This window comes from Lissotriton helveticus, chromosome 5_1, assembly GCF_964261635.1.
Source record: "Lissotriton helveticus chromosome 5_1, aLisHel1.1, whole genome shotgun sequence".
NCBI classification, from domain to species: domain Eukaryota; kingdom Metazoa; phylum Chordata; class Amphibia; order Caudata; family Salamandridae; genus Lissotriton; species Lissotriton helveticus.
Genome location: NC_136065.1, coordinates 159,968,090 through 159,987,109, shown reverse-complemented (window position 1 = coordinate 159,987,109; position 19,020 = coordinate 159,968,090). Strand labels below are relative to the sequence as shown.

The following is a 19,020-nucleotide window of genomic DNA, read 5'->3' as shown; positions in this document are numbered from 1 at the left end:
GTCCTGCCTCCTCATCCTTCTTGATCTCTCGTCAGCATTTGACACGGTCAAACATGAGAACTTGTTGGAGCTGCTAAGTACTAGAATGGGGCTATCGGGAACTGTTATCAAATGGTTTTCGTCTTTCCTTCACAACCGGTCTCAGAGGTTCAAGATCGACAATGTACTATCTACACCTGTGCCTGCAGATCTAGGGGTTCCACAAGGATCCACCCTCTCTCCTACACTGTTCAACCTCGTTATGGAACCCCTCGCCACCTTGCTTCAAGCATCCAATGTTCAATTCCATATGTACGCTGATGACACACAACTCTACCTAAAGTTACAATCCCCGGAAGATATCAAACAGCTGAATTCCACGCTTATTAACACCCAATCCTGGCTGGCCGATAATCACCTCAAACTAAATGCTCTAAAAACTGAGTTCCTACTCATCTCACCTCCGGCGAAAATCTCCACCACCCAAACCTGGCTCAACAACCTAACAGCACTCAATGTCCAACCTACCATCGTGGACTCGGCGAAATCCCTAGGCATCACACTCGACGCCAAGCTCGACATGCAGCAGCACGTCAGCAAAGCCACAAAAGCAGCTAATTTCCAAATTAACACGCTGAGGAAAATCAAACCCTTCCTCCCGGCCAAAGACTTCCAAACTGCTGTACAAGCTCTAGTCATCCCTCGAATAGACTACGGAATTGCGACCCTCAGCGGTCTCCCACTATCCACAACAGCACCCTTAAGAGCCTCCCTGAACGCTGCCGCGAGACTCATTACTGGCTCTAGAAAGCACTCGCACATATCCCCAGACTTAAAGTCTCTAAAATGGCTGCCTTTTGAAGCCAGAATACAGCTAAAAATTGCAACTATGACACACGCGGCCGTGCACCACAAGGCACCCAACTACCTCGCTCAAAAGCTGTCTATATCAGGAGGTTCGAGATCCAATAGGAGTACTAAAAATCTACTCCTGAAACCTCGTAGATTTCGGAAAGCGAAAACTTACAAACGCTCCTTCTCAGGAATGGCACCCAGGATCTGGAATGCGCTCCCTCCTGAAACAAGGCTAATCACCTCCTCTGCACTCTTCAAGAAAGAGGTGAAAACAATCCTTCTGGCCAAGATCTCCTGATCGCTACAGATGTTGGGTCAGAGACTCTGCAATGCTTTGTACCGCTGCTCTGCCTATCCCCTGGCACTATACTCGACTTGTTGGGGGCACTATTACGCTACTCTCTTACTACCGACCAAGATATGATACACGTTGGTTTACTGATCCACCTGTACACCATTGTAGTGGGATCAATGACTTGTGCTGCTCTATCCTACTCCCTTACCTGATCATATATGGATTGGTTTTATGTTTGTTTTTATCATCCATGTTATTACCATGTTATTGCCATGTTACCATGTTACTTACCTGATCATATATGGATTGGTTTTATGTTTGTTTTTATCATCCATGTTATTACCATGTTACTGACTATTATACTGTTCCCATTATCTCTGTTTACTCCTACTGCCCCTTCCCTGTCTTTGTGAAGCGCTCTGATATCTGTAAGGATCCTGTTCGCGCTATATAAAACTTTGAATAAATAAATAAATAAATAAATACTATTTCAAACAACTGCAACATATACAGGTTAGCCACCGCTTGGGAGATAACTGCTGTAGAGTCTATGCTAAAGCTACAGCTCCTATACCTCAAAAGGAAAATGCTGCGTACCCAGTATGCATCTGTTCTTGGCATATAGAGCTGTAGAGTCATATGCGCCCACCCACCTCCCCGGGTACCTTTTATCTGTTGCAGTATCATCTTACTTAGGTACAATATACATGGGCATCTCTTTCTACTCTTACTAACTCCATCACCATTACCCCAAAAAAATCTGGGGATGAAGTCGATGCCCATGTGCACTATTACTAAAAGGAGGTGTCACCTACCTCGTGACTGCAAAGACTTATTCGAACAAAAACAAAGTGCAAACCTCCGGACCCAACACCAGATGGCGATCTATGCTAAAGCATATGACTTTACAACTCTATATGCCAAGAACAGATGCATACTCATACTGGGTAAGTAGCATTTTCCTTTTCTCTGCCTCTGCTGATAGATCATGTGGTCCTATCTTCAGCTGTGAGATAGTGTGTCCTCATGTAACGTAACTGGTGCTATGTAAAGCGCTCTGATACCTGATTCGGTTCGGGTCTAGTTCGCGCTATATAAAACTCTGGAGAAAAAAAAGATGTGTATGTATGTGTTTATATATTTTACTTTTTACAACACATTGTAAGCCTTATAAATACATATTGAGGAGGTAGACATTGTTTTAGGTAACATCACAAGACAAATTGGATTCATGTAAAGAACCTGCAATAAGAGAATCAAACACAGATATATCTAAAACACCATACACATTCACTAAGATCCCTAACCTTTACATAATAATTTTATAACGTGAGTGCATGTGGTTACTGGGTATACATATACGCTATATAAAGTTTAGAAAAGTCATCAGATTGTCTTTTTAGGATGGCTAGAGATGTGATCGCCTAGGTCTACACTCACAAACAATACTTGGAAGAAAACTGCACCTGGAAGTACAGCTATGAATCGTGCATGGTTAGCGGTTTGGTTTGTACTTTCTGAGGTGTTATGTTTTTCTAGATTACATCTGTATGTCTTAAGAACTTCATTGTTGGGTGCAACTTGAGGACGTGTTACTAGGAGCAGTATTTTGATCTGGGTGGTAAGATTAATAAATAAGTGAAAAGTTTAGAAGCTTTGTGTGAATAATGTAATAAATGATAAAGCTTTTATATTGGTGTCCTTTAAAGAAAATCTAATTTCTACAGGACGTTTTTGAGATGAAATTTGCAAAAATGCCAGATGAGCCTGCAGAGCCACCACCTCCTCCACCCCCAGCAGCACCAGTGGTCAGTAAAAGCATAGAGAGTAGCCACAGCAGTGGGGAGAGTTCTTCTGACTCTGACAGCTCTGATTCCGAGGAAGAACGAGCAACCAGACTGGCAGAACTCCAGGAGCAGGTGAGATCCAGTGACCAGGTAACCTCAAAACCTTCTTTTGTATATCAATAACAATGTTTATTTGCATAATCTATAAAAATGTATATGAATTGGATTGAACTGTTAATAGATCTGTGGCCAAAAACGTAGGGGAGGGTTGTCTTAAGCGTTTTAATAATAAAAAAAAAAAATCCTATGTTTTAGCAGGCTTAGCTCCTGCAATGTAAGCAAACTAAAGCACAGATTTTGAGCAATGAGTTTGAGTGGGTATGCCTACACTTCCCTGCCCAGTTCCCTTTTTTGCTTATAACCCATTTAGCTGGGAAAATAGGCTCTCCAATGTAGAATTACAATTTTCTTAAATATATATACCCTATATATGGACCCTGAATCATATAAACAAGATGCTCTCTGTTGCGTGGTCAGTCAGCTACAGATACCTATTTATCTTTATGTAACCGTTTAGTGATTTAAAAAAAAATACCTTGATGAATCTCACTCACCTTTGAGTGTTTTTACACTTCATCCTTTACTGTATTTCACTAAACCTATATTTCCTAATAATATTTAGCTTAATAAAAAAACGTGAGGGGGTCCTTTTCTGCTTTCTTGTGGACATCACAAGATTGCCTAAGGTTCTGTTCTTGAGGCACCTGGTCTCTCCCACATTTAGCGTCTTTCTCTATTATAGGAATTTTGGAGGAAAAATGAAATATGCTCATGATGCAACTTTTCTGTCTTTAAATAAGCCAGTTAGACAAAAATGTTACTTAAACATATCTTTGAAAATGCCCCTCCTGAAAAGCATTTGCACTATGTTTAAGCTTAGCGTGCGTCTTTGTGAGAATACCTTTGCATTTAGTTTTCCTAAAGGCTTTCTTTTGATTGTAAATAATTTTCTGCTTGCATTATTTTTTGTTGATCAGAAATTAGGCGCATGTGTGCCTCCAAATTCCATAACTTTTCTCCAGATAGAACCAGCTTAAGGTCCTGTTTTCAGGTTTCCCCTGTGCTGTGCTTGTGAAATCTATTATTTTTAATATAAACTTAAAAGGGGCTTACATCCTGCCCCCCTACCCCCCTTTCGTGGATTTTCATTGGTTCCTGTGCTTGCCACTTATTTTTCCTCCATTTCCATTGGCTGTAGCAAATTTTCCTGCATTTATTAAATTGTTACTCATCTACTTCTCATCAGTCTCCCATGGCAGAAATGCTGTTCACAACCGCTTTGGTGGAACTATGTTTTCATAAAGTTTAGTCTCTTTCTGCTTTTTGGTCTTGCAACAGATTTATATAGGGTAACTTAGCACACAGAGGGATTAAGTGATTTGCCCAGAATCACATGATGATGTGCTGCGGAGACTCAAACCGTGATCCCCAGCGTCCGAATCAGCAGCTCTTGCCGCTGCGCCACATGCTCTCCACTCCTGTGATACTTTCCAGGGAGTTCTTTTCTTCGTCCTGAATGCTGATTGATAAAAACAGCTTATTATTCATCACATAGGCGAAGCCGATGAATGGGGGGATTCATGAAGCGGCACCAAACATACACCCTCAGCGGCGTAGGGGCTGCCTGGTGCAGAGTGCTAAGTGTCAGGTACCCAATGCTCTTCAATTGAGAGACTCAGTTGGACAAACAGGCTGCAGGCATCACACCGGAGGCTGTAGGAGGTAAAGTTGAGGTATTGAGGGCCATAGGGGCACGGTCGGTTGAGCTCACCAAGGCCTAGGGGCTTTGGATGTATGGGTGTGCTTTGACGTCTGATTCTTCTCACCAGAGCTGATCCGAGGGAGCCTCCGTATTCAGTCTGAAGGCGTTGTCTTGGAGTCCAGGAGGGGGTCAGCTAATGCTGGACTTGAGGTCAGAGATCACTGTGGAACCTGTTATGGAATGGTGAGCCACCTGGACGTGGGCCGGAGGCATCTGGTGCAGTGTGGGCAGGACTTGCGGATTCAGAGGGCATTGGAGTCCTTTGTGTAGGTTTCTTGAGCACAGATCTGCTGCCCTGTGTAGTCTCTGGTCCTTGTCAAAAGGCAGGCAGTCTTCCTCTGGTTTTGAAGTGTCTGGCGGCAGGACAGGCTTGGTCTTCTTCACAGTGTCATTGAAGATGGAGACTGGCCGGTAGGGTCAGTAGGTATTTTCAGTCTTTGCTGCACGGCGTCTTCTTCATTGTCCTTAGGTCGGCAGGAACTCGTTTCCAGGTCCAGGGGAGCCACCTAAATAGTAAATTTAGGGGCGTTTTAGGGATGCAGCTGGTAGGGCCCATAGGCACCTTAACTGGGGTGACTGCACCCTCAATTATGCCACAGGGGGCATAGTCGAAGCCCTGATTGGAGGAGTCTCACCATCTATAAGTTTGCGGGGACTGAAAGATGTGCTTCACCTCACCTTCCCCCACCTTAGGGGTGGAGTTGACAAAGGTGAGCACACCTCCTATTCTTCCTAGGTTTTCCTGACTGTTTCCGGCGAAAATGGTTGTGTAAACTGGGGGCTGCCATCTGCTGCTAGCAGAAGAGACTGAGGATTGCACTACAAAGGTGGCAGGCCTTTGAAACTTCCCTCTCGAGCACTGTGCCCATTCTGGGTGAGGAAGTGTTACCACTTGTGCATTGTTTCTGATCCCAGAAACATGTCGGGTGGTGGCAGACTGGCTACAGCCAGTCTGTGACTGACAACACCAGGGTTGCTAGGTTTTCAGGGGTTACCTGAGGTGCCCTCTGAGTACATGGTTCAATAAATCCCACACTGGCATCAGTGTGGGTTTATGAAGAGGAATAGTTTAGTATCAAACACTCATGGGTTTAGAGAAGTCCTCATGGTGCTGAGAAACTAGAGTTGTCTAGTTACCAGCCCATGTACTCTCTGTGGCTTCACTGGCCTTTACACTAAGAATTGACTTAAATATTGTAATGGGATGTTCGAGGCATGTGGGCTGCTAAATTCATACCTGTAGCATAGATCGCCGCCTAGTGTTGGGTCCGGATGATTGCACATTGTTGTCCTGGAAGAGTCTTCGAAGTATCACAAGATAGGTGGCTCCTCCCCTGGACTACAGTGCGCATGGGCATCGACTCCATCCCCAGATTGTTTTTTTTTTTCCGCCATTGGGTTCGGATGTGATTTCGACGTCTCCTGTTCGGAATCGTAATAGTAATTTATCAAGGCCAAAAGGCCTTATTGGCACTGTCGGTATTGTTCGCGTTCGGTCCATCTTCCAGCTCGTAGAGTCGGATATCCGGGGGGTCGTGAGACTCTTCGGTGATAGGGGCCTAGTCGACGCAGCAAGACTTCGACGGCATGGAGCGGAGTCCATTCAAGAAATGTCCCGTGTGTGGATCAAAGTACCCACACATCGACGTCCATCCTGTGTGCAACAAGTGCCTGTCGCCGGACCACGACGAGGCCAACTGTATGGCCTGTTCCAGGTTTCGATCGAAAAAGACGATCAAGCTTCGGCGCGTGGCGCGCCTTGAGGCCCAGCGATCGGCTCTATCACCGGTGGACATCTTTGACGACCCCGCGGAAGACGAGCAAGTGCGTCACCTGCAGATTTCCCCTACCACGGTGGAGGTCGAGTCCGAAGACGGAGCTGACGACCACAGTCCCGACATTCAGGAAATCGTCGAGAAGGTAGGGGACGACGGCGAAGCATATGGGGCCATGGAAGATAGCTCGGAGGAAGAGCTATGCCCCGTTCGTACTCTTACAAAGGCTCAGGTCACGGGATCGCCACGCGGCCTTACCCACGACCTTACACCTCGATCCACGGCCCCGCCTTCCGGCTCGGCTACGGACACCTCCGCGGAGCCGCCATTACTGAAAACGAAACCCTCGGTACCGGTGAAAACAAAGATGGCCGGCACGCCATCGAAACCGAAGACGTCCGCTCCGACGCCGTAGTCCTCGGGGGCCCCCAAACAGGCGCACGCTGCCGAACAGGCTAAGGTGCCGAAGGTGGTTAAGGAGCCAAGCTCGAAGAAGCCCACCGGGTCGGAGTCTACCAAGGGAGACAAGCCGACGCCTAAGAAGACTGCCGAGCCTGCATCGGGAAAGTCTGTCGCGCCGAAGACCAAGGGGCCCGTTGACGCGAAGTCGGTGAAGAACGCAGAGCCGAGGTCTGGGGCCGTGACCCCTAAAGGAAAACCGATCGATCCGAAGCCATCGGCATCGACGTCTACGGTAGTGGACAGTAATCGAAGCGCACCAGTCACGAGTGCTCCTCGACCGGACAAACACGTCAGCCACGCTCGGGTCTTCCCCAGGGGGCGGACCACGGACATCAGTCGGATCGACGAAACCGTCCGCTTCCTTTACGAAGCAGGTCTCGGACTCCCTCAAGCGCCTTAAGGACAAGGCTTCGGCATCGGAACCGAAGACTCCTTCCGCGCCGAAGCTAACAGACGCACCAAAGACCACGTCTGCACCGCTCGCCAACACGTTGCCGCCTAAGGTGGCGCCAAAGGCCTTTGCACCGCGGTCGGTGCCCAAGGACACCGTGTCGACGTCCACTCCACCGGCTGGGACCGTGGGTCCTCGGCAACCTTTTGCTGAAGAACGGTCGGAGCATTTCATCGATGCCGACACCGGCAAACTCACGCTATACAAGAGGAAGATTACTTCGCAACCTTTGCAGTCCTTTACCATTCCTCTGAAACGTAAAAAGCCTGCAGCAGACACCCCAGTTCTGGTGGAGCAGATTCTTCCTCAGCATAGGCGGAGTGCAACACCTTCACCCACATACTCAGATGGGGATGGAGGGGACCAAGATGAGGAGTACAACTTCCCTGCTCATACAGAGCCTGATGAGCAGCAGGACTCATGGATGGATACTGGTGATCAAGGGGACCAGCAGACGGTCCAGGATCCACAAGTCTATAACGTAAAGCCGTCCCCCACTGAGGACTCTGCGGCATTTAATGCCTTAATCGAAAGGGCAGCTACAAACCATAAGGTGGAGATGCATGCTGACCCCGTGGAAGTGGACTTCCTTTTTGACACTTTCTCTACTGCTGAAAACACTGTCAAGACTCTCCCAATGTTGAAAGGGGTCCTTAAGCATGCAGCAGACATTTTCAAGGAACCCACGAGATCCCGGGTGGTAAACCCACGCATTGAGAAGAAATACAGACCGGCACCTGGCGACCCCACTTACATACGGGGCCAGTTGCCTTTGGACTCTTTGGTGGTCTCAAATGCCCGCAAAAGGGCAAACTCCCAAACAACGGGTGAAGCTCCTCCCCCAGACAAAGAGTCAAAAGTGCTGGAGGCATCTGGGAAGCGGGTAGCAGCTCAGGCGGCCAACATATGGCGCATCTCAAACACGCAAGCTCTGTTGGCCAGATACGATAGGGCGCACTACGACACCCTAGAGCAGCTGTTACAACACCTCCCAGACCAGTTTAAAGAGGGAGCTGAAATGCTTATTCAAGAGGGGAAGCTAATCTCCAACGTTGCGAACACAGCAGCGAGAGCAATCAACACTAGTGTGATGCTGAGACGTCAGGCATGGCTCCGCATCTCGGGATTCAAGCCAGAAATACAAACTACTATCCTCAACCAACCCATTAATCCAGACAGGTTGTTTAGCCCAGAGGTGGACACCACCCTAGAGAAGATCAAAAAAGATACCGAGACTGCCAAGTTCATGGGAGCTCTCCAGTCACAACAATTTAGAGGGAACACTTTTCGTCGCTCAGGCAATCGAGGTGTTAACAGAGGGCACATGTCGCAGCAGACGCCATTCAATAAAAGTGGCGCGCAATCCTCCTACAGCAAGCAGGGCAGAGGTGGATACAGAGGAAACAGTGCCAAGGGCAGAGGCAACAACAGTTCCCGTTCCTCTGCCGCCAACAAACAGTGACTCCCTGTCACTGCCCCCCGACCATCCTACACCTGTCGGGGGGAGACTCCAACAGTTCCTGCCCGTCTGGAAGTCCATCACCACAGACAGGTGGGTCAGGAAACTTATCCAGTTCGGCTATTGTTTAGAACCGACGTCCACCCCACCACCCATGCCCCCAAAACACCGTCCTATGTCAGCAGAGCACTTGCACTTATTGCAGCAGGAGGTTCTAGTGATGCTGCAAAAAGGCGCAATAGAGCTCGTGCCGGTGGAGGAGGAAGGCACAGGGGTTTATTCCCTGTACTTCTTAATCCCAAAAAAGGACGGCTCGCTCAGACCGATTCTAGACCTACGCCCCTTGAACCAGTACATTCTTTCAGAACACTTCCACATGTTGACACTGCAGCAGGTTCTTCCCTTGTTACAACGGTGAGACTTCCTCGCAACCTTGGACCTCAAAGATGCTTACTTTCACATACCAATCCACCCCTCCCACAGAAAGTACCTCAGGTTCACCATCCACAACAGGCATTACCAGTTCAAGGTACTCCCCTTCGGAGTGACCACTGCTCCCAGAGTGTTCACAAAATGTCTGGTGACAGTGGCGGCACACCTTCGGAGACAGAGTATACATGTCTACCCTTATCTGGACGACTGGCTCGTGCAGGCAAAGTCAGCCCAGCAGTGCGCCGCAGACATGTCCCACACCATTCACCTCCTTCACAGTCTAGGATTTACACTGAACTACCCGAAGTCACACCTTCTGCCAGCCCATGTGCGGCAGTATTTAGGCGCGACAATCAATACTCTGGCTGCCACAGCTCAGCCGAACCCAGCGCGGATCGACAACATCCAGACGCTGATCCAAAAGTTCAGACCACAACACCCACTCCCAGCGAGAGTGTTCATGCAGTTGATAGGCATGATGGCCTCCTGCATCTTCATAGTCCCGCACGCGAGACTCCATATGCGTCCGCTCCAAGAATGCTTAGCGCATCAGTGGACTCAGGCTCAAGGACAACTAAACGACCTAGTGTTGGTGACGGGTCGGGCATACAGCTCTCTGCATTGGTGGAATCCACACAACCTTTGCAAGGGCCGACCGTTCCAAGAGCCTGTGCCACAGATTACACTAACAACGGACGCGTCTCTCCTGGGATGGGGGGCTCATGTGCTCCACTATTCGGTGCAGGGACTATGGACAGCGCAACAAAGAAAGATGCACATCAACTACTTGGAGCTGATGGCAATCTTCATGGCACTCAAGTCCTTCAAAGTACATCTGTGCAACAAAGTCGTGTTGATCCGGACGGACAACATGACAGCCATGTACTACATTCAAAAGCAGGGAGGTACGCACTCTCCACAGTTGTCTCATCTGGCTCAGAGCATGTGGAAGTGGGCCATTCAGAGGAACATCTTCCTCATGGCGGAACACCTCCCGGGCACGGACAATCAGATGGCGGATCTGCTCAGCAGGTACAGCCACCAGATGCACGAGTGGGAGTTACATCCATCAGTACTCCGCCCGTACTTCCAGCAGTGGGGTCATCCAGAGATAGACCTGTTTGCCACGGAGGAAAACGCAAAATGCCAAAGCTTTGCCGCCAGGTTCCCTCACCCACTATCGCAGGGTAATGCGATATGGATGAACTGGTCAGGCAGATTTGCGTACGCTTTTCCCCCAGCGCCTCTCATTCCGCTGGTGGCACGAAAGCTCAAGCAACACTCGCTGACGCTCATCCTAGTTGCTCCAACGTGGGTGCGACATCCGTGGTACACCACGTTCCTCGAACTCTCCGTGGTACCGCATCAAAGACTGCACCTCACACCCCGGCTCTTGACGCAGAACCGTGGCGACATTCAGCACCCGGATCCGCAGCAGCTCAATCTGGCGATCTGGCTCCTGAAGTCTTAGAGTTTGGCTACCTTGATTTGCCCCCTGAATGCATAGACATCATCCGGGAGGCAAGGAAGCCCACTACCAGAGCTTTCTATGCAGCAAAATGGAAGCGGTTTGTCATCTACTGTACAGAGCACGCTATCAACCCGCTCGATGCCTCCATTCCTAATATCATCTGCTATCTGTTGCATCTTTACAAATGCAATCTAGCATACGCTTCCATTAGGATACACTTATCCGCCATAGCGGCTTATCTCCAAAACAGGCAGCATCTCTCTGTCTTCAGGGTGCCTGCCGTTAAAGCATTCCTGGAAGGGCTGAAGCGGGTCATCCCTCCCAGGACCCCGCCAGCTCCTGTGTGGAACCTCAATGTGGTGCTCACCAGATTGATGGGTCCCCCATTTGAACCTCTGCATTCATGTGAGCTTCAGTTCCTCACATGGAAAGTGGCTTTTCTCATTGCCATAACGTCTCTAAGACGTGTTAGTGAGCTACATGCGCTCACCATCCAAGAGCCATTTATACAAATTCATTCAAACAGGGTGGTGCTGCGCACTAACCCCAAATTTCTCCCTAAGGTGGTGTCGCAGTTTCATGTCAATCAAACTATCGAACTGCCCGCATTCTTTCCCAACCCAGAAACGGTAGCAGAAAGGATGCTCCATACGCTTGATGTCAAAAGAGCGCTTATGTACTACATTGACAGAACACAACCTTTTAGAAAGACACAGCAACTCTTGGTTGCCTTCGCAGCCCAGCACAAAGGCAACCCCATTTCCAAAGCAGGAATAGCCAGGTGGATCGTTAAGTGTATTCAGATTTGCTATCAGAAGGCTAAGCGCACTTTAACGGTCCCCCCCAGGGCACACTCCACACGCAAGTTGGGGACCTCCATGGCGTTCCTGGGTAACATTCCTTTGGAAGACATTTGTAGGGCAGCCACATGGTCTACACCACACACGTTTACCAAACATTACTGTGTAGATGTGCATTCCAAACAGCAGGCAGCTGTAGGACAGGCTGTTCTTAAAACACTTTTTCAGACTTCTGCAGCTGGCACGGGCGGCCGCCGTTAATGGAGGGACTGCTATGTATTCTATGCTACAGATATGAATTTAGCAGCCCACATGCCTCGAACTGAATATGCTACTTACCAGTATGCATCTGTTCTTGGCATGTAGGGCTGCTAACATTCATATCGCCCACCCTCCTCCCCGGTGCCCGTAGCGGCTGCCGACTTTTTCTTACATTTTATCTCTAGCATGGCCATCACTTTCACTGTTAAACTCCATCTTTGCCACAATGGCTAAAAACAATCTGGGGATGGAGTCGATGCCCATGCGCACTGTAGTCCAGGGGAGGAGCCACCTATCTCGTGATACTTCGAAGACTCTTCCAGGACAACAATGTGCAATCATCCGGACCCAACACTAGGCGGCGATCTATGCTACAGATATGAATGTTATTTACAACAAGGGGTGGTGATGGACAGAGTCTCTGAATTAAGCAGAGTACTCTCACCCAGTCAAGAGATCAGGGCTAGATCCAACACCGTTTTTTAGCTCATTGCACCATCCCAGTTTCAGAACCTGGCTGTATGCAAATTAGTCTGTCCCTGGCCCAGTGCATCATGGGAACAGGGCAGACCAGACTACAACAGCCAATTCTTACACTGGGAAGGAAACAAGCTTCCGGGGACCGGTTTCTGCCCGAGCCCTGATCTTTGGACTGGGTAAGAGTGGTCTGCTTAATTCAGACACTCTGTTCATCACCACCCCCTTTTCTGAATCGTTTTTGGCCACTATAGGTGTGGCAGGGTATACTCAGACATGAGTCCCTTGCTCACTGCTCCATCAGGATTCAAGCAAGCCGGGCCGACGAGGCTGAAATGCCAGAAACCGGTCCCCGGTAGCTTGTCTCCTTTCTGGTGAAGAATTGGCTTGGTAGTTTGGTCTGCCCTGTTCCCATGATGCACTGGGCCAGGGACAGACTAATTTGCATATAGCCAGGTTCTGAGCTGGGATGGGGCAGTGAGCTAAATAACGGTGATGGATCAAGCCCTGATCTTTGGACTGGGTAAGAGTGGTCTGCTTAATTCAGACACTCTGTTCATCACCACCCCCTTTTCTGAATCACAGATATGAATGTTAGCAGCCCTACATGCCAAGAACAGATGCATACTGGTAAGTAGCATATTCAATCTGCTTATGCAGATATGCCCACACTCATGGTATAGTGCACTCTGCCTTAGGGCTGGAAGGCCTGCTGGAGGAGTAACTTACCTATTCCTTAGGCAGTGAAAGTTGACATGGCACACAGGAAGTGTGCCTCGTCGACTTTATTTTGTCTGTACCAGGCCAAGCATGCAGGGGACCTCTTCAATCCCAGTGCCCATGGTACGCAGGTAGCATTTACTAGGGACTAACAAGGGGCTTGAGGAACCAATTGTGGAATAATTTTAGGGAAGAAGCGTGGTTGGCAGGTATCATGTGCTCTACAATCAAAACCACATTAAATAGCAGGCAAAAAGTGGGGACTAACCAATTCAAGAGTCACTTTCTCACAGCATTTAAATGGCCTTCCTTTTGAAATCTTGTATTATAGAGATGGTGCACATTTGTTGTTAGATATTTTTGAAGAGGTTGTAGATCAAGGTTATTTTTTTGTAGAGTAAAATGGGTAGGACACTGAAGAGGCAAGGACGAAACTCCTGCAGAGCTTCCATCAGACAGGACCATTGATGATGCTTCCGCTAACTATGCACATTGACCAGGTCTGACATCAAGTGGGTCTTTTTCAGATAAAATGAAACATTATTGCCACTCCTGCACAATGTTAACACTCGGATTTGCACATTTAAGTGTTAAAGGGTTGGTGGCTTTTTATTTGACGTCTGGCTTCCTTTTGCAGTTTACCTTTTCCAACAAATTATGAGTGTCATTTAAAACCTATTAAATCCTTCCTAATGTGTGATTTCAAGGACTTTTCTCATCAATTCTTGATGCCTTCATTTGCGCCATGTCCAGCTGAAACCAGACAAGACAAAATAAGACTCCAAAATCTAATCCATTCATCCCAAAGGAACACTGTCCACTAGATTGTCTTTTAAATCGTGTGGTCCACACAACTGTAGAAGAAAAGTAAAGGAATGTTTTGCAGCATGAAGCCTTTTCTAGATTCACATTGTGTGCATTATTCTGACATCTTGCGATTGGAGCTAGTGTGTAGCTGTGTGGTGCTCTATGACTTCAGACATGCTCCCCATGTGCCTCTTTTCAGATTCATTTATCCACCATTGGGCCTGTAAGCATCAGCCGTAACTCTACGGACGTCCAAAGAAGGAAATTCAATGGATCGTTGATAAAAGGTGCGAAAATCAAAGCGCAAAAGATAAAAGCGCAAAACTGTAAACCACTAATCACAACAATGGTGACCGAAGATCACTGGAGAAGGGAGCGGACTGCAGAAGTCATAAAATTGTAGACCATGTGGTCGGAGAATGCATTGATGGTGGGAGAGAGCCACCAGGGGAACTGGAAAATAATATTTTGAGATGCTGCCCTTCGTGCCACCAAATGTTTGCCCACAAGGACAACCAAAAGGTTTGCAACCTCTACCTGACAGAGTCCACCACACAAGTTCAGAACAGAAACCCTGAGGGCAAGGGAAAGATGAGAACACTAAACAACCATGCAAACACAGCAAAAAGGGAGCCTGTCGCTGAAGGACCTTGCCCTGTCAAGCGAGGACAACTTCTACGAAAGAAGAGGCTCAAACGAAAGGCTCCGACGCATAGGTGAAAGAGGCCAGCAAAACCGCCGGCGCAGAAACCTACGGATGGAGAACCTCAAACACTAGGTAACATAAAAAAAAAATCAACGGGCCGATCCGTAGTCTTCCAACTCGAAGCCTCAAAAAAGTACCATGGCGACTAAGTGCGCGTTGACCAAAGGGAAGTCCAAGTCAAAAGAGCCTCTCGGGTCCTGAAAGACACTGATGGATGGCACCCCTTGGAGAATTCTTTGACAACGAAAGGCGATCGGCAAATCACTGATACGCAGAAAAGAGCGTTAAAATGTCTTCACTCCAAAGAACATGTCTTCGTAAATAAGATGAGATAAAGATGAGGGGGTCAAATGTAAAATGGCCTTAATGTTTTTCCTGCAGAAAAACATTTAAAGGCTCCTATGAAAGAATTTTGAATGCCCTCTTAACCCCCAGTGGGAGAAGAGGAGGAGGAGGAGTAGGTGGAGGAGGAGGAAGAAAAGCACTGGGAGCTCTAATCACCGCCACCCCACTCACCCCCAACACTCAAGAGGAACAAGAGATACTCCTCTAAGAGGACGACATGGCAAAAGCAGCAACAAACGGTGGCAGGACCTCAAAACTGATTTGCCTGAGGAAGCAATTTACACTTATCCCTTGAATTCATCATTGTCAGATGACATTATAATGTATAATGCTCTGGCTAAAAGAACAGCTTATACTTACGGGGTGCAACGAGAAGAGGCCTGTTTTATCCCAGAGATTCTGTCTCTGAGCAAAAATCAGTATCTCTCCATGCTGCCAAGCATTTAAGATCAAGGGAGGGAAGTTTTCAGAGAACCACTACAACATGCCGAGATATCTCGCCAAGAAAATTAAGATATCGGGAGGCAACAGAGCAACAAGAAGCTCTAAAGAGCTGCTATTGAGACCGGCCTTCTTCCAGAAAAAAAAGACTTATGACCGAGCTTTTTCAGGAGCGGCCCCCAGAGTCTGGAATTCACTCCCTCCTCACATCAGGAGGATTCAAAATATCGCAGCATTTAAAAGGGAACTGAAAAGCCACATGATGAGTAAATACCCTATATAGAGATGCCCACAGACTAGTGATACGAACATTTCTGCCAAAAAGGACTGGAGTCACCACGAACTCTGGGAAGACCAATAAGACAAACGACTGATGCCACTCAAGCCTCGGCTTTACAATCTATTGCTACCTCACTATTAGGTGATATTTACTCTATACCTTTCACCTGAAGATATTACCCATACCTGAACCTGTTAATATTTATGATCGATGCATCCAGCTATACCCATACTACTCTTATGGCTAATTACGCCGATATTGACTTGTTAATAATATACAATCCTACCTCATAGAACTGACTGCATGACTATGACACTACCTAAACATATGCACACCCTAACGCTAACTACTCAGGCGTTAGGAATATATTTTACCTTAATCACCGTAGATAGCACATTACCTCCCACCCCAGATTTGCTTTTGCTGCTATAACTGTTACTATAATGTCAACTGTTTAATCTTCTATGTCTTTAGGTAATTCCCCTTTCTAACCTCCCTAGATAGCATACTGCCGCTACCTCTATATATGTTTTGTTGCTATAAATGTTACTATAATGTCAATCTGTTTTCCATATGTTAAGCGCTCTGATACCCACGGGTCATGTCCGCGCTATATAAAACACTATAAATAAATAAATAAATAAAACCAATATTATGCAAGGCTGTAACACAGAGAATAGAGAAAAAATATCAACATTCCTCAAGGACCCTGTTTACATCAAGGGCATGTAGTGTCTGATTCCAACATTGTCACCACGGCAAGGAAGAGAGCAGATGTCCCAACATCCATGGGACCCCCACCAAGCCGAAAAGTAGAGATGAAGGGCTGAGACGAAATGGAGTATTGCATACTCAAACGCACTCCTCAACCGCTATGATCACAGCCACTAGGACGAGGTTGGCGAGCTCTTGAAACACCTCCCGGAACAATCGCCCGAAACGAGGAGATGCACTTGCAGAAGTCAAAGTAATAGCCTATGTGTAATATCCCACACATGCATGAAGTCTGCATTGTATGAGGCAGGCACAGCCACTAGGCAGCATGAGGAGAATGCTACAGTTGTCTGGTTTTTGGATTGATATTCAGATGAACATCATAAACACACCTTTCTCAGCAGAGAGTTGTTAGGATCTGCTGTAGACAATAAACTACTAAAACAAATAAAAAGAAAATTACATTGCCGAGAACATCGAGGAACTACAGTTCTGTACCCAATCTACAAATGGAACAACCCCAGTGAAGACCCGCAGGCTGTCTAATCTTTCAAGGTTCAGTGCCACAACCATGTTACCAACATCTGGCTCCAAACCAGGGAGTGCAGCAACAGTGGCAGTTCACAACACCATAGCATCAGCCAGAGGAAGGAGTGAACTTTTCAGGGGAGCCAACAACCCAGCAAGTGACTCCACCTATTGACCTCCCCCTCCCCCCCACCACCACATAGGGGACAAGATTGAGGCCTGCCTCCAAGGGTAGAGGAGGGTCTTGTCCGATAAGTTGATCAAATATCATTGAACATTGTTACTGCATAGAACTTGTACATAAGCAGCCAAGAATCAAACCAAAGGAAAGACCACATATCAGGAGGAGGAAAGGTTCTGCCTGCAACGCAGAGTTCAGGAACTACTACAAACAATTATTGGCATAGCCAATAGGTCTTGCCTTTGGGACCTTATAAGTGTTTAGCCATGCAGCACACAATCACCCACCGGGCAGATTATGGATCAGATGCAAGCCGGGATCTTAGTGCAGGATTGAAATCTATTCTAGAGTAGGATTTGGAGAGATTGCAGATAGGGGAAGGAGTAAAGGCAGATAGGGGAAGGAGTAAAGGGCTTGGGTCTGAGGCAGTCTCGGTCTGGATCTAGTAGACTCTGGGAAGTCTGAGTCTGCCACGGATTTAAGTGCAGACCAGAGATCTAGTACAGTATGGGCACTTGATGCATGCTGCAAGGGACTGATGCGAGTTGGGGGATCCACTGCTGGCTGGGGATCAAGTGAATGCGAAAATCCCATGCAGACTGCAAATAATATGCAGCAGAAATAATCCAGCGCATACTGAAATCCTAGTGGGGCCACAAGAGGCTACAGATCCAATGGATCACAAGATTTCGTGCAACCTGGCTGGACCACATACACGCATGTAGATCCCGAGTGTCTAGAGGTGCACGGGATGCAGTACAAGCGATGCACCAGGTGACCCGGGGATTACTGGTTATGCAGAACTGACTAGGTATACAATGCATCCGGGGATCTAGTGCCACGTGGGATCTAGTGCCGGCTGCAGTCAGATGCAATGCCTGCGGTGCTTGCAGTCCAGCCGGGAGGTTCAGAGCACGCTTGGGGGCAACAAGTACAGGCAGAGGAACTACTCTGGGTGAGCTGGGGCAGACTGTATCTACTGCAAGCTAAGGAGCCAATGAATGGTGGGGTGCTAGGGCAGGCTGGGACCTGGTGCAGGCTAAGGAGCCAAAGAAGGGTGGGGAGCTAGGACAGGCTGGGATCTGGTGCAAGCTAAGGACTCAGTACAGCCCATGAAACTAACTACAGGCTGGGCTGGCCGGGGAGTTCGTGACGACCAACAGATCACGGAGCATCTGCAGGGTATGAAGCACGTGCAGGCCTGTGTGTCCGATGGGTCAGTGCAGGCTGGGGCAACTACCGGGTATGACGTTTCTACAAACCAGCGTGTATGATGGAGGCGGTTACTAACCTGCGGAGCGGGACTACTTGCTCGGCTGTCGTGCAAGCCAGGTTTTTTTTGTGGGGGGGGGGGGTTAGTGCAGGCCTCGGTGCAACTGCAGACCAGAGCTTGGGTGGGCCAGTGTGCGGGAGGCTGGGAGCTAGTGCTGCGTGGGAAGCAACTTCAGACCTGGTGAAGTCTGTAGAACTTTCGCAGTCTGGGAGCTGGTGAGGGCCACGGAGCTGCTCAAGTGTGGACGTACGTCAGGCACCGCAGCCAGAGCCCCCTCCCCATCCCCGTGAGACCCTGTATCCTCTTACCTTGGTGTGCCGGATCTCCAGGTTGGCCGTGGGGAGGGTAGCAGGTCAGCGAGGCCATCAGGACCGCGGGGTCCGTCTTCACAGCTCCGGGCATCTCAATCTTACTGGAGGTTATGACGTGCAGCGCTGCGGTTTGCCGTGCAGCGTAGTGCTGTGGTAGTGAGTGCAGTGGGGCACAATACTGGGAGATGTGGCCCTCACTGGAAGTGTGGTCTGTGGAGAAGTAGCGGCGTAGGGTGCAGTTGTGCGCAGTGTATCCCTGCGACGTGCAGTGAACTGGTGCGCACTGGGGTAGTTGATTGTACGTTCACACTCTTGTGCAGTGAATAAGTGCAGTGAGATGGGGCACACATCACCCCTTTCTGAGCAGGGTTTGAAGCTCAGTACGTGC

General features: G+C 48.3%; 1 protein-coding gene across 8 annotated transcripts in view; it reads left to right on the top strand.

Annotated features, from left to right (window-relative positions):
* BRD3 (bromodomain containing 3) overlaps positions 1 to 19,020 on the top strand; it is a 394,414-nt gene that overhangs the window by 182,734 nt on the left and 192,660 nt on the right. For 5 of the 8 annotated variants that reach the window (XM_078641953.1, XM_078641954.1, XM_078641947.1 and 2 more), the window contains exon 9: positions 2,857 to 3,066. In XM_078641953.1, coding sequence (XP_078498079.1) covers positions 2,857 to 3,066 — 210 coding nt within the window. The remainder of the gene's footprint in view (positions 1 to 2,856; positions 3,067 to 19,020) is intronic. The other 3 variants (XM_078641955.1, XM_078641951.1, XM_078641952.1) reach the window with 1 other exon arrangement.